The 13074-nt window shown below is 46.4% G+C and overlaps 1 protein-coding gene across 7 annotated transcripts in view; it reads left to right on the forward strand.

Annotated features, from left to right (window-relative positions):
- The first annotated feature begins 8922 nt into the window (after window positions 1-8922).
- Window positions 8923-13074, forward strand: part of KIF23 (kinesin family member 23) — a 60100-nt gene continuing 55948 nt past the window's right edge. For 6 of the 7 annotated variants that reach the window (XM_069766437.1, XM_069766440.1, XM_069766442.1 and 3 more), the window contains exon 1: window positions 8944-9069. In XM_069766437.1, the coding sequence (XP_069622538.1) occupies window positions 9056-9069 (14 nt within the window). In that variant the 5' untranslated portion in view covers window positions 8944-9055. Of the gene's footprint in view, window positions 9070-13074 lie in introns of all 7 variants that reach the window. The other variant, XM_069766441.1, reaches the window with a different exon arrangement.

Consider the following 13074-nt stretch of genomic DNA (forward strand, 5'->3'; position numbering starts at 1 on the left):
TACAAGGCAAGATTGCACCTTGTGCAGGCATGTACTACGGAGGACAGAGAATGAACTTCAATCCAATATTGCAGCCAGCATGCAGCCAGCGGGTAAGGAAAGGGTGAATCAAAAACCCCAAAACCCCGCCTCCATGGCTGAAGATTGTTCCCTCCAAATTCAGGTGACAGTGTCCCTTTAAACTCTCTCCATTCTAGAGAACGGACAGGATTTTTAATAAGGGATTAGTTGCAAAGTTTCTGGTTTTTACAATCACTTTGCAATTATACCCATTTCTAATGATGAGAATAACTCTTTATTATTCGGTGGGACTGAGCGCTGTTCTCGCTGCATATCCTGGAGTGCACTGAGCAACGTTAGAGAGTTCACATGGGCGTATAAACAATCGTTCAGCGATTCATTCAGAAAAGTGGGACAATTTTTTCTCACTTGTCATCTGTGTGCCATCCATATACAATCCGTTTCTTTACTGCAGCAGCTATTAATCATTTACAGTTTCCTACAATAATTTGTTAGCAATAACAACGTCTAATTATGATTTTAGGAGGAGAACTTCAAGAGAAAGTAATGACTAGTACTAACCAATGCCAGGTCCGATCTGTGTTGTTGGATCATCAATCAGTATTGGCATTGGGGCTGGCAGCCATTCTATCTACAGAAAACTAATTAGCTAGAGAATTTGTTGCTTTTCCCACCAAGGGTTGAAGGAATCTGTCTTTTTGGCCACACTCACACGTTCAGTATTCAGTCAATATGTGGAAGCCAAAACCAGGAGTGGGTGAGAAATACAGAAGTGGTGACGTGATTCTATTATACTTTTCTTCTGATTGTTCCACTCTTGAGTTTAACTTACAAATACTGATGTGGCCTTTATGTAAAACGTGAATAGAAAAAAAGAAATTGAAGAGATGTAGATGGACAGAGAGGGAATAATAATAATAATAATAATTTTATTTATATAGCGCCAACATATTCCGCAGCGCTTTACAAATTATAGAGGGGACTTGTACAGACAATAGACATTACAGCATAACAGAAATACAGTTCAAAACAGATACCAGGAGGAGTGAGGGCCCTGCTCGCAAGCTTACAAACTATGGGGAAAAGGGGAGACACGAGAGGTGGATGGTAAGAAGAAATTAGGGGATCTGTTGGGTGGGCCCAAACTAGTAAATGTTGTCCGAAGGCTCTCAAAAAATGTTGTCATATAATGTTACAGTTGGAAAGGACCTCCAGGGTCATCGTGTCCAACCCCTGGCTCAATGCAGGATTCATTAAACCCTCTCAGACAGATGTCTGTCCAGCTACTGTTTGAAGACTTCCATTGAAGGAGAACTCGCCACCTCTCGTGGCAGCCTGTTCCATTCATTGATCTCCCTCACTGTCAATTTTTTTTTTCTAATATCTAATCTGTGTCTTCTCCCGTTCAGTTTCTTCCCATGGCTTCTGATCCTTCTACATTGTGATATCCCTTCAGATATTTGTAGACAAATATTAAGTCTCCTCTCGGTCTTCTTTTGTGCAAGCTAAACATTCCCAGATCCTTTAATCGTTCCTCAAAGGACATACTTTGCAGTCAGCTCACCATCCTGGTAGCTCTTCTCTGAATTTGCTCCATTTTTTCAATGCCTTTTTTAAAAAATGTGGTGCCTAGAAATGGACACAGTATTCCAGATGAGGCTTGACCAAGGAGGAGCAGAGTAGGATAATTACTTCACGTAATCTAGACTCCATGCTTCTCTTAATACATCCTAGAACTGTGTTTGCCTCACACTGTTGACTCATGTGTAGTCTGTGATCTATTAGTATACCCAAGTCTTTTTTCACATGTACTCTTGCTTAGATCTATTTCTCACATTTTGTAGATATCATTTTAATTTTTCTTGCTCAGATGTAGAATCTTGCATGTGAGTCACCTGCCAGGGCCGTGGGGCACTTAGTACCAGGTCCGGTATTTAAGGATTGTCACGGTGGCAGTGACCCGATCCGTGGCCCTGGACGCCCAAGTAAAAGGGAATGTATTTAAAGGGGTTCTGAATAAAGTTTGTGTTTGTGATGCCACCTGTGGTGTTCAGTCAGTGGGGACCAATGCTGCTTAACGGGGTCTTCTGGGGTGATGTTATGGCAGCTAAGATGGTATAACTTCCCACAGGTGAAGTTGGGTCCCCAGGGCTCCCAGTGTGTAGATGGAAGATGGTGAATGGTGCGGTAAGAAACGGAGGACACAGGTTTGCAGTCTCTTTACCTGGTTTATTGAAGACTTCAGGCAGCCATAGTCCAGGGTCCCGGATTACAGGTACAGGCAGGGTCCGGCCAGCTTAGAAGCGAGTTCAGAGTCCCCTTTACCAGGTGGAGTTAGTAGTGTTCCTGCTAGCGCTGTGATGTGGTCCCTTGCTGCCTGTGGCTTCTGTCAAGGTCCTCACAGTTCTCTCTGTCCTCCATAAAGTTGGGACACTAACCCGTATGACAGGTGGCTCAAGCCTTTTTACAGGGTCTCTATGACGACCCGGGCTCTATGCGCCACTGTGTCTCCTGGATAATAGGGCGGACAGGTTACGTGTAGTCCAGCTGTCCTGCTGGTTTCTGCTGTGCCTCCTAGAGTCCGTCACAACCTTGGTCTTCCGGATACCGGAATCTGCGCTCTGTAGGGAGGTAGCCCAGTCGCAGCTATTCTCCCCAGTTGTCACTCTCCTGTGCTTCGCTCTCCTGCATACTCTCTACAATGTGTTCTTCCTTCTATGTTCTCTTTGTCTCTTTGTCCAGGAGCTGCAGCACCCTCGTGGCTGCACGGCCCATCGGCTTCCTTCTCCTCTGTCTCTCTGACAGGAGCTAACTGACTTTCCCTCCAGACCAGAATATATATATAGGGGAGCCACCCATAAGCTGGATCAGAGCTCCCCCTTCTGGCCTGGAGTGTGAACATGTTGTATGTTTGTGGATACCTGATAAAGATCACCTTTCGCTTAAAAGCGTGACATCACTCCTCCCGTGAGGAAAGCAATGCAACTGTGACAACCAGGACCCTGGGGTGTTACACACTTCTCCTTGTTAAATGCCATTCTATTGCCCATTGTCCAAGCTTATCTAGATCCTTCTGAATACTTTCTTTGTCTTCTCTAGTGTTAAGGTACCGTCACACATAGCGACGCTGCAGCGATACCGACAACGATCCGGATCGCTGCAGCATCGCTGTTTGGTCGCTGGAGAGCTGTCACACAGACAGCTCTCCAGCGACCAACGATCCCGAGGTCCCCGGTAACCAGGGTAAACATCGGGTAACTAAGCGCAGGGCCGCGCTTAGTAACCCGATGTTTACCCTGGTTACCATCCTAAAAAGTAAAAAAACCAAACGCTACATACTTACCTTCTGCTGTCTGTCCTCGGCGCTCTGCTTCTCTGGTCTGGCTGTGAGCGCCGGGCAGCCAGAAAGCAGAGCGGTGACGTCACCGCTCTGCTTTCCGGCTGACCGACGCTCACAGCCAGAGCAGGAGGAGTGCAGAGCACAGCGCTGGAGGACAGACGGCTGTAGGTAAGTATGTAGTGTTTGTTTTTTTACTTTTAGGATGGTAACCAGGGTAAACATCAGGTTACTAAGCGCGGCCCTGCGCTTAGTTACCCGATGTTTACCCTGGTTACCAGCAAAGACATCGCTGAATCGGTGTCACACACGCCGATTCAGCGATGTCTACGGGGAGTCCAGCGACGAAATAAAGTTCTGGACTTTCTTCCCCGACCAGCGATCTCCCAGCAGGGGCCTGATCGCTGCTGCCTGTCACACTGGACGATATCGCTAGCGAGGACGCTGCAACGTCACGGATCGCTAGCGATATCGTCTAGTGTGACAGTACCTTTAGCTATCCTTCTTAGCTTTGTACTAGAGAGTCTACCTGATTGTTAATAGTGGCCTCTAGATGTTCTGGTTTGTTTGACACAGACAGAAGAGGACCCCTGTGCCAGAACAATATATGGGCCCCTTACAGTCCAATAGCTCCTCATAATGCACAATTCCACCTGCTTTGGAGATGGAAGCAGGCCCCCTTTACCTCTTGGGCAGCTGCACAGGTTGCTTCAATGTATGTCCACCCTAAGTTGTCATATTACCAGAAAAGACATTGTTCAGCTCTACCTACTATAGATCGTTGCCGCTCATCATTTTCACGATGCCTAATGTTCAATGTAATAACTTCAGAGAACACAGTGACACTATTATGTTTGTTAGAAGTGTGATTTGCATTTAACCAATGACTGCCTACTGTGGTCATTTACATTAAAAATTCCCAAAACGTAAAGCATAAGCATTTTTTTTTTTTGTTACAACTGATGCAAAAATCACTTGACGTCACGTGCAGGTCTCGCGCAACATGAAGTCACAGGACCTAGTAAGCACCAGAGGGCCCAGGCACACAAGTCATGACTGACTGTCCCCTGTCCTTGGCATTGTGATTCCAAGGATCAAACCCTTAGAATAAGGCCGGCGTCACACACAGCGTATGAAAATACGGTCCGTATATTACGGCCGTAATACGCTGAAAAGTCCCGAAAATAGTGGTCCGTAGCTCCTCCGTAGGCAGGGTGTTTCAGCGTTTTTTGCGCATGGCATCCTCCGTATGTAATCCGTATGTCATCCGTACTGCGTGTTTTTATCGCAGGCTTGCAAAACCGACATACGGCTATAGAAGGGATCCATGTGTCACAAAAAATATATATATATACTGTCTATATATATATATATATATATATATATATATATATATATATGTCATTAGACACATATTTGTATATATATTAATATTTCATCCAGCGCGATATAGCAGAAAGCCGGTAATTGAATTACCGGCTTTTGCTTTCTCCTTCCTAAACCCGACATGATATGAGACCTGGTTTACATGCAGTAAACCATCTCATATCCCCATTTTTTTTGCATATTCCACACTACTAATGTTAGTAGTGTGTCTATGCAAAATTTGGCCGCTCTAGCTAGTAAATTAAGGGGTTAAATGGCGGAAAAAATTGGCGTGGGCTCCCGCACAATTTTCTCCGCCAGAGTGGTAAAGCCAGTGACTGAGGGCAGATATTAATAGCCTGGAGAGGGTCCATGGTTATTGCCCCCCCCCCCCCCCCGGCTAAAAACACCTGCCCCCAGCCACCCCAGAAAAGGCACATCTGGAAGATGCGCCTATTCTGGCACTTGGCCACTCTCGTCCCATTCCCGTGTAGCGGTGGGATATGGGGTAATGAAGGGTTAATGTCACCTTGCTATTGTAAGGTGACATTAAGCCAAATTAATAATGGAGAGGCGTCAATCATGACACCTATCCATTATTAATCCAATACTAGGAAAGGGTTAAAAAAACACACACACACACACATTATTAAAAATTAATTTAATGAAAAAATAACAAAGGTTGTTGTATTAATTTATTCTACTCTCAATCCACTCACTGAAGACCCTCGATCTGTAAATAAAAAAAAAATAATAAACCAACAATATACATACCTTCCGAGGATCTGTCACGTCCAGCGATGTAAATCCATCTGAAGGGGTTAAAATATTTTGCAGCCACGAGCTGTGCTAATGCATTGATGCTTGTGGCTGCAAAACCCCAGGGAATGAAGGTAAAGTAGGTCATTGACCTATATTTACCTGCATTTGCGGTGAGGTGCCCTCTGCTGGCTGTTCCTAGAGCGTGGGAACTTTCCTAGAAAGCTCCCTGGCTCCAGATCATAAGAGGGTGCCCTCTGCTGGTTGCCCTCATATGAACTCGAGCCAGGGAGCTTTCTAAGAAAGTTCCCAGGATCTAGGAACAGCCAGCAGAGGGCGCCTCACTGCAAATGCAGGTAAATATAGGTCAATGACCTACTTTACCTTCATTCCCTGGGGTTTTGCAGCCACAAGCATCAATGCATTAGCAAAGCTCGTGGCTGCAAAATATTTTAACCCCTTCAGATGGATTTACATCGCTGGACGTGACAGATCCTCGGAAGGTATGTATATTGTTGGTTTATTATTTTTTTTTAATTTACAGATCGAGGGTCTTCAGTGAGTGGATTGAGAGTAGAATAAATTAATACAACAACCTGTTATTTTTTCATTAAATTAATTTTTAATAATGTGTGTGTGTGTTTTTTAACCTTTTCCTAGTATTGGATTAATAATGGATAGGTGTCATAATTGACGCCTCTCCATTATTAATTTGGCTTAATGTCACCTTACAATAGCAAGGTGGCATTAACCCTTCATTACCCCATATCCCACCGCTACACGGGAATGGGAAGAGAGTGGCCAAGTGCCAGAATAGGCGCATCTTCCAGATGTGCCTTTTCTGGGGTGGCTGGGGGCAGATGTTTTTAGCCAGGGGGGGCCAATAACCGTGGACCCTCTCCAGGCTATTAATATCTGCCCTCAGTCACTGGCTTTACCACTCTGGCGGAGAAAATTGTGCGGGAGCCCACGCCAATTTTTTCCGCCATTTAACCCCTTAATTTACTAGCTAGAGCGGCCAAATTTTGCATAGACACACTACTGACATTAGTAGTGTGGAATATGCAAAAAAAGGGGGAGAAGACATGGTTTACTGTATGTAAACCATGTCACAAATCATGTCGGGTTAAGGAAGGAGAAAGCAAAAGCCGGTAATTGAATTACCGACTTTAAAGCTGTCTAGCGCTGGAAGAAATATTAATATATATACATATATGTGTCTCACTGACATATATATATATATATACCTATTCTATGTGTACACATTTATTCTACCTATTCTACTGGAAGCTGTCAGTGTGATTTTACTGTACACCGCAATGAATTACCGGCTTTTCTCACTAACACCGCTGCGTATTTCTCGCAAGTCACACTGCTGGTCCGTGTGTGATCCGTATTTTTGGGGCTTCCATAGACTTTCATTGACGTTTTATTTGCGCAATACGGTGACAAACGCAGCATGCGTTTGAACAAGTAAAAAAATGAATTCGAAAATGGCGCCCGCTGCGCCTGTGCAGTAGCAGCTATCAGTGTGTATAGAGATCTGATAGCTGCTACTGCGCAGGTGCGGTGGGCGCCATTTTCAAATTTATATATTTTTTTTACTTGCTCAATAACATCAAGAATAGTTATTCACTGGACAATAAACATGCGATTATGCTGCAGCACAGGCGCCATGGCTGGCACCTGCCTGCAGAAGCGTTTTTCTCTTTTCTTCCGTATGTGCTGGTATTCATTCTGTAAAGTAGGGGGCAGGTCAGTGAGGGATCAGTGATATGTCAGCAGTCTTCAGTATGAATATCTACTCAGCGCACCACATGAAGACCCCCACCCCGGGGCACGAGCATATCATCAACTCAAAACTGAAAATAAAGATGAAACAACATCCACAAGACGGATTTTATCATCCAGGTATCATTGTAATCAGTATCAGGCTATGTGCACAAGTTGCGGATTTTTCCGCACTGATTTTGGTAAATCTGCAGGAAATCCGCACTGCGAAATTACCACGGTTTTTGTGCGGATTCCACCTGTGGTTTTACACCTGCGGATTCCTATTATGGAGCAGGTGTAAACTGCTACAGAATCCGCACAAAGAATTGACATGCTGCGGAATAAACAACGCTACGTTTTCGCACATTTTTTTACGCAGCATGTCCACTGCGGATTTTGTTCTCTATAGGTTTACATGGTACTGTACTGTACAACGCATGGAAAACTGCTGTGAATCCACAGCGGATCCGCAGCAAAATCCACAACGTGTGCACATAGCCTCACGGCGCCGACCTGACACTGTAGGTTACTGTGCACAATCCTGCTGACAGGTTCCCTTTAAGTATGGGACAATTTTTTAAGTCTTTTCATTCCTGCATTTTGAAAGCATTAATGTATAATTTTCCTGATGTAACAGTATGAGCGATTATTTGTGAGATTTTCTAGACTAGGGTTGTTCACATCGGTCTTGATGAGGGGGAAGTTGTGGAGTCAGATGCTCCTGATTCACGAAGAGTCCTCCCCACAAATCCATTCAGTGAGTGAAGTAAGATTTCGGGTGTAAGGAACGGCACTGGTCTTCATGAATGAGAAGAACTGTGGTATCATGCCCCCGTTTCACCCCAGGTACGGACATTTTGGTGGAACTGAGCAAAACTGGAGTGAAAACAGCCAAAAGCACAACTTATGGGCAGCACAGTAGCTCAGTTGTTAGCATTATTACTGTGCAGCACTGGGGTCCTGGGTTCAGATACCACCGAGGACGACATCTGTAAAGAGTTTGTATGTTCTCTCTGTGTTTGCGTGGGTTTCCTCCGGGTTCTCCGGTTTCCTCCCACACTCCAGAGACATACTGATAGGGAATGCAGATTGTGAGCCCCATCGGGGACAGCGATGATGTCTGTAAAGCGCTGTGGAAATAATGGCGCTATATAAGCAAAGGTATAATAAATAATTGGCCTTGAGCAAAAATAAAGCGATTTATACCAAAGCTTTGACGAATCGGTACCATATTGCTTTTTTCTTTTTTCTCATGTTTTGATACTTTAGCCCAGTTAAAAAAAAAAAAAACAAGCCACTTTATTTCTACGAAATAACTTTTGCTGCTTATTTTATGCTTTTTGAGGATTTATAGACAGATTATGCCACTGCACTTTTGACTGGTGCCATGTTGGATAAATGTAACTTTTCCTTTCTTTCCATCCTCTTCCCCCCGGTGGGGTGAGAGGGCTGAGCAGCATGCCGCCGGCGCCGCCATTACACCCTTGTGCTCCAGCGCTTGTCGCAAGCTTATCATCCAATGTACCAAGTGCACACCACGGCTGTAATATATCCGCTGGCCGCCTGGTGGCGCGCTTGCTTAACCGTCCGCCTCGGCTTCTCTAGCCGCCAGTTTCGAGGCTCTGTTGCACATCACGGGGTGACGTCACTCCCCGCTGTGATTGGCTGAATTTAAAAAATACAATTCGCGGGAAGCGGAAACCCCACAGCTGAGTGTGAGCGACCGAAACCGAGCAATCCGCGCCGTGATATCCGGGCCAGGAAGCCGTGATACCGGAGCAGCGACGCCCGGCTGCAGACATGATTAAACCACCGTAAGTGGAGCTGGGAAGTATCCGTTACGGGCGGGAGTCATTGCACCTGCCTGCCCGAGCGGCCGCTCTATAGGGGACTGGTGCTGCGGCCCCTGGCTCTGTCTGCGGGTGTGTGGATGACATGGTCATAACGTGTGGAGACACCTGAGGGCGAGTCCCCGGGGTCTGCAGGGCACTGTCACCTGTCAGGGGACCGTTATATCGCAGTGTGGTGGATCAGTGAGGGACTGACTCGCCTAGGGAGATTATTATTATTATAGCGCCATTTTCCATGTGAGGAGGGGTGTACATAATACACTAGTGCAGTAATCTTATACAATAGAAGTCATAACTGGTACAGGAGGAGAGAGGACCCTGCCCGCGAGGGCTCACAATCTACAAGGGATGGGTGAGGATACAGTAGGCGAGGGTAGAGATGGTCATGCAGCGGTTTGGTCGATCGGTGATCACTGCAGGTTACAGGCTTGTCGGAAGAGATGAGTCTTCAGGTTCTTTTTGAAGGTTTCGATGGTAGGTGAGAGTCTGATGTGTTGTGGTAGAGAGTTTCAGAGTAGGGGGGATGCACTAGAGAAATCTTGTATACGATTGTGGGAAGAGGAGATAAGAGGGGAATAGAGAAGGAGGTCTTGTGAGGATCGGAGGTTGCGTGCAGGAAAGTACCGGGAGACGAGGTCACAGATGTATGGAGGAGGCAGGTTGTGGATGGCTTTGTACGTCATGGTTAGGGTTTTGTACTGGAGTCTCTGGGTAATGGGGAGCCAGTGAAGGGATTGACAGAGGGGAGAGGCCGGGGAATAGCGGGGAGACAGGTGGATTAGTCGGGCAGCAGAGTTTAGGATAAATTGGAGGGGTGCGAGAGTGTTCGAGGGGAGGCCACAGAGCAGGAGGTTACAGTAGTCAAGGTGGGAGGTGATGAGGGCATGGACTAGGGTTTTATCTCCGCTGCCCAGAAACCCCTGGGCAGCTGAGTGTCCAGTAAAAATGAGTTAAGGTACCGTCACACATAACGATATCGTTGCTTTTTGTGACGTAGCAACGATATAGTTAACGAAATCGTTATGCGTGACAGCGACCAACGATCAGGCCCCTGCTGGGAGGTCGCTGGGGAAAGTCCAGAACTTTATTTCGTCGCTGGCTCTCCCGCTGACATCGCTGAATCGGCGTGTGTGACGCTGATTCAGCGATGTCTTCACTGGTAGCCAGGGTAAACATCGGGTTACTAAGCACAGGGCCGCGCTTAGTAACCCGATGTTTACCCTTTGTTACCATTGTAAAAGTAAAAAAAAAAAAAAAAACACTACATACTTACATTCCGGTGTCTGGTCACGTCCCTCGCCTTCAGCTTCCTGCACTGACTGTGAGCACCGGCTGTATAGCAAAGCGTCACCGCTGTACTTTACGGCTGGCGCTCAGTCAGTGCAGGGAAGCTGAAGGCGAGGGACGTGACCAGACACCGGAATGTAAGTATGTAGTGTTTTTTTTTTTTTTTTTTTTACTTTTACAATGTTAATCAGGGTAAACATCGGGTTACTAAGCGCGGCCCTGCGCTTAGTAACCCGATGTTTACCCTGGTTACCCGGGGACTTCGGGATCGTTGGTCGCTGGAGAGCTGTCTGTGTGACAGCTCTCCAGCGACCAAACAGCGACGCTGCAGCGATCGACATCGTTGTCTAGATCGCTGCAGCGTCGCTTAATGTGACGGTACCTTTATCTATCCACAGTTGTCTTCTATTGTTGGAACATGCACCGATCAGCAGAACAAGGAATTTTTGTCCAGGTTACAAAATTGTCTGTCAGACCCCCAACTGCTGCTGCATCGGTTCTTTATGGGGCTGCTGGGAAAAAGTTGTATCATTTAGGCTATGTGCACACGTCCGGAATTGCCGTGGAAATTTCCACGGCAATTCCGGAACTCCCTGCCGCTGGAAAAACGCATGCGGAATTGGCATGCATATTCCCGCTAAACACTAGCGTTTTGCAAGCGTAATTAGCTTGCAGAATGCTTGCGTTTTCCGAGCGATCTGTAGCATTGCTTGGAAAACTTATTGACAGGTTGGTCACACTTGTCAAACACAGTGTTTGACAAGTGTTACCAACTTTTTACTATTGATGCTGCCTATGCAGCATCAATAGTAAAGAGATCTAATGTTAAAAATAATAAAAAAAAAAATTGTGATATTCTCATCTTCCGGCGTCCCCGGCAGTCTTCCCACTCCTCGCGATGCTCCGGCTCCCAGTCATGCATTGCGAGAATGACATAGCGGTCTCGTGAGACCGCTATGTCATTGCCGCTAGGCATTATTGGGAACAGGAGTATCGTGAGGAGCGTGAACACTGCGGGGGACGCCGAAAGGTGAGAATATCACAATTTTTTTATTTTATTTTTATTTTTTTACTATTATATGGTTCCCAGGATCTGGAGGAGAGTCTCCTCTCCTCCACCTTGGGTACCCACCGCACATGATCCGCTTACTTGCCGCATGTGGGCATAGCCACATGCAGAAAGTAAGCGGATCAATGCATCCCTATGTGCGCGGAATCCCCACAGCCTTCTGTAATGCTATAGGTAAGCCCCCGATGTAACCTGAAAGATGAGAAATAAAGGTTATATTATTCTCACTCAGGGGCGGTCCCGCTGCGGTCCGGTCCGATGGGTGTCGCGCTCCAGGGCCTCCTATCTTCTTACGATGACGTCCTCTTCTTGCTTCGGCGCAGGCGTACTTTGTCTGCCCTGTTGAGGGCAGAGCAAAGTACTGCAGTGCGCAGGCGCTGGGGCTCTCTGACCTTTCCCTGCGCACTGCAGTACTTTGCTCTGCCCTCAACTGGGCAGATATAGTACGCTGGAGCCGCGGCAGGAAGAGGACGTCATCGTATGAAGCTAGGAGGCGCCGGACCGCGACACCCATCGGACCGGGCCACCCCTGGGTGAGTATAATATAACCTTTATTTCTCATCTTTCAGGTTACATCGGGGGCTTATCTACAGCATTACAGAATGTTGTAGATAAGCCCCTGATGCCGGTGGCCGCAGCTCATATAAGATTTTGGGGGTGACACTCCCTTTAACAGAACACTTGCTCCCAGGTTCGCCTACATGTACAGCTAATTAGTGGGGGTCCGAGCAATGGGACATCATGTGATCTGCTTATCATTGAGGGAGTCTGGCAAAGGGGCACAACCACTTTAATGTGGGGAAAGAAGTTTCCCCCAGTGTTGGGCAATTAGCACCTGCCCCATGGGGTGTTCGCCTTCCTCTGGATCAGCATGTTAGGTTGAACTCATTGGACTTGTCTGTCTTTAACCTTTATACACTGTGACTGATATCACTGCACCTGTTGAGAATTACCAGGGTGACCGGTGTGTATGGATTAGCCAGTCCTTTGTTCACTGTATGTACTGTTACTACATACCAGAATGGTCTCTAAAGAGGCGCTTCCTTATTTTGGAAGCTACACCCAAGTTTTTCCTAGTGAATCTTCCTGTTTCTTTGTGCTGCGTGTTTCTTACACACATAGCAGGGCTGTTCTGCATTTTCTATATTGTTCCACTTTGCAACCAATGATTATTTGCTGAAAGCCACATTGTAGGTAGTGATTTATAACAACTATCCTTGCTCTTTGTCCGTCACAGGAGCGATGGGCAATGCGTCTCTATAGTAACCGACTGCATCCAAAGCCCTGTGCAGTCTCCTCCTGCAGCCATGACTACACTCTCGGGGTATGTGCACACGGTCCATAGCAAAGCCGACGCTCTTCTTCCTGAAGCGACTTTGCTGGCGATTTTTGCTGTCGTGTTTTTCCCTCAATCTTTTCCTATTGTTTTGTTTATAAATCGCTGGTGGCTTCCAAATGAAGCCACTGGATGAGTTGCGTCTTTTAACTCTTTCATGGTTTTTGAACCCTGAAGCAGTTAAAAGAAACAAGACGGAAGATGTGCAGTAAAATGTCGTTTTGTATTGCTGTGCATTGTTTGTTTTTTTGTGGCCCTTGTTCAGGCGGAGTCTGCC

This window comes from Ranitomeya imitator, chromosome 4 (assembly GCF_032444005.1).
Source record: "Ranitomeya imitator isolate aRanImi1 chromosome 4, aRanImi1.pri, whole genome shotgun sequence".
Taxonomy (NCBI): Eukaryota; Metazoa; Chordata; class Amphibia; order Anura; family Dendrobatidae; genus Ranitomeya; species Ranitomeya imitator.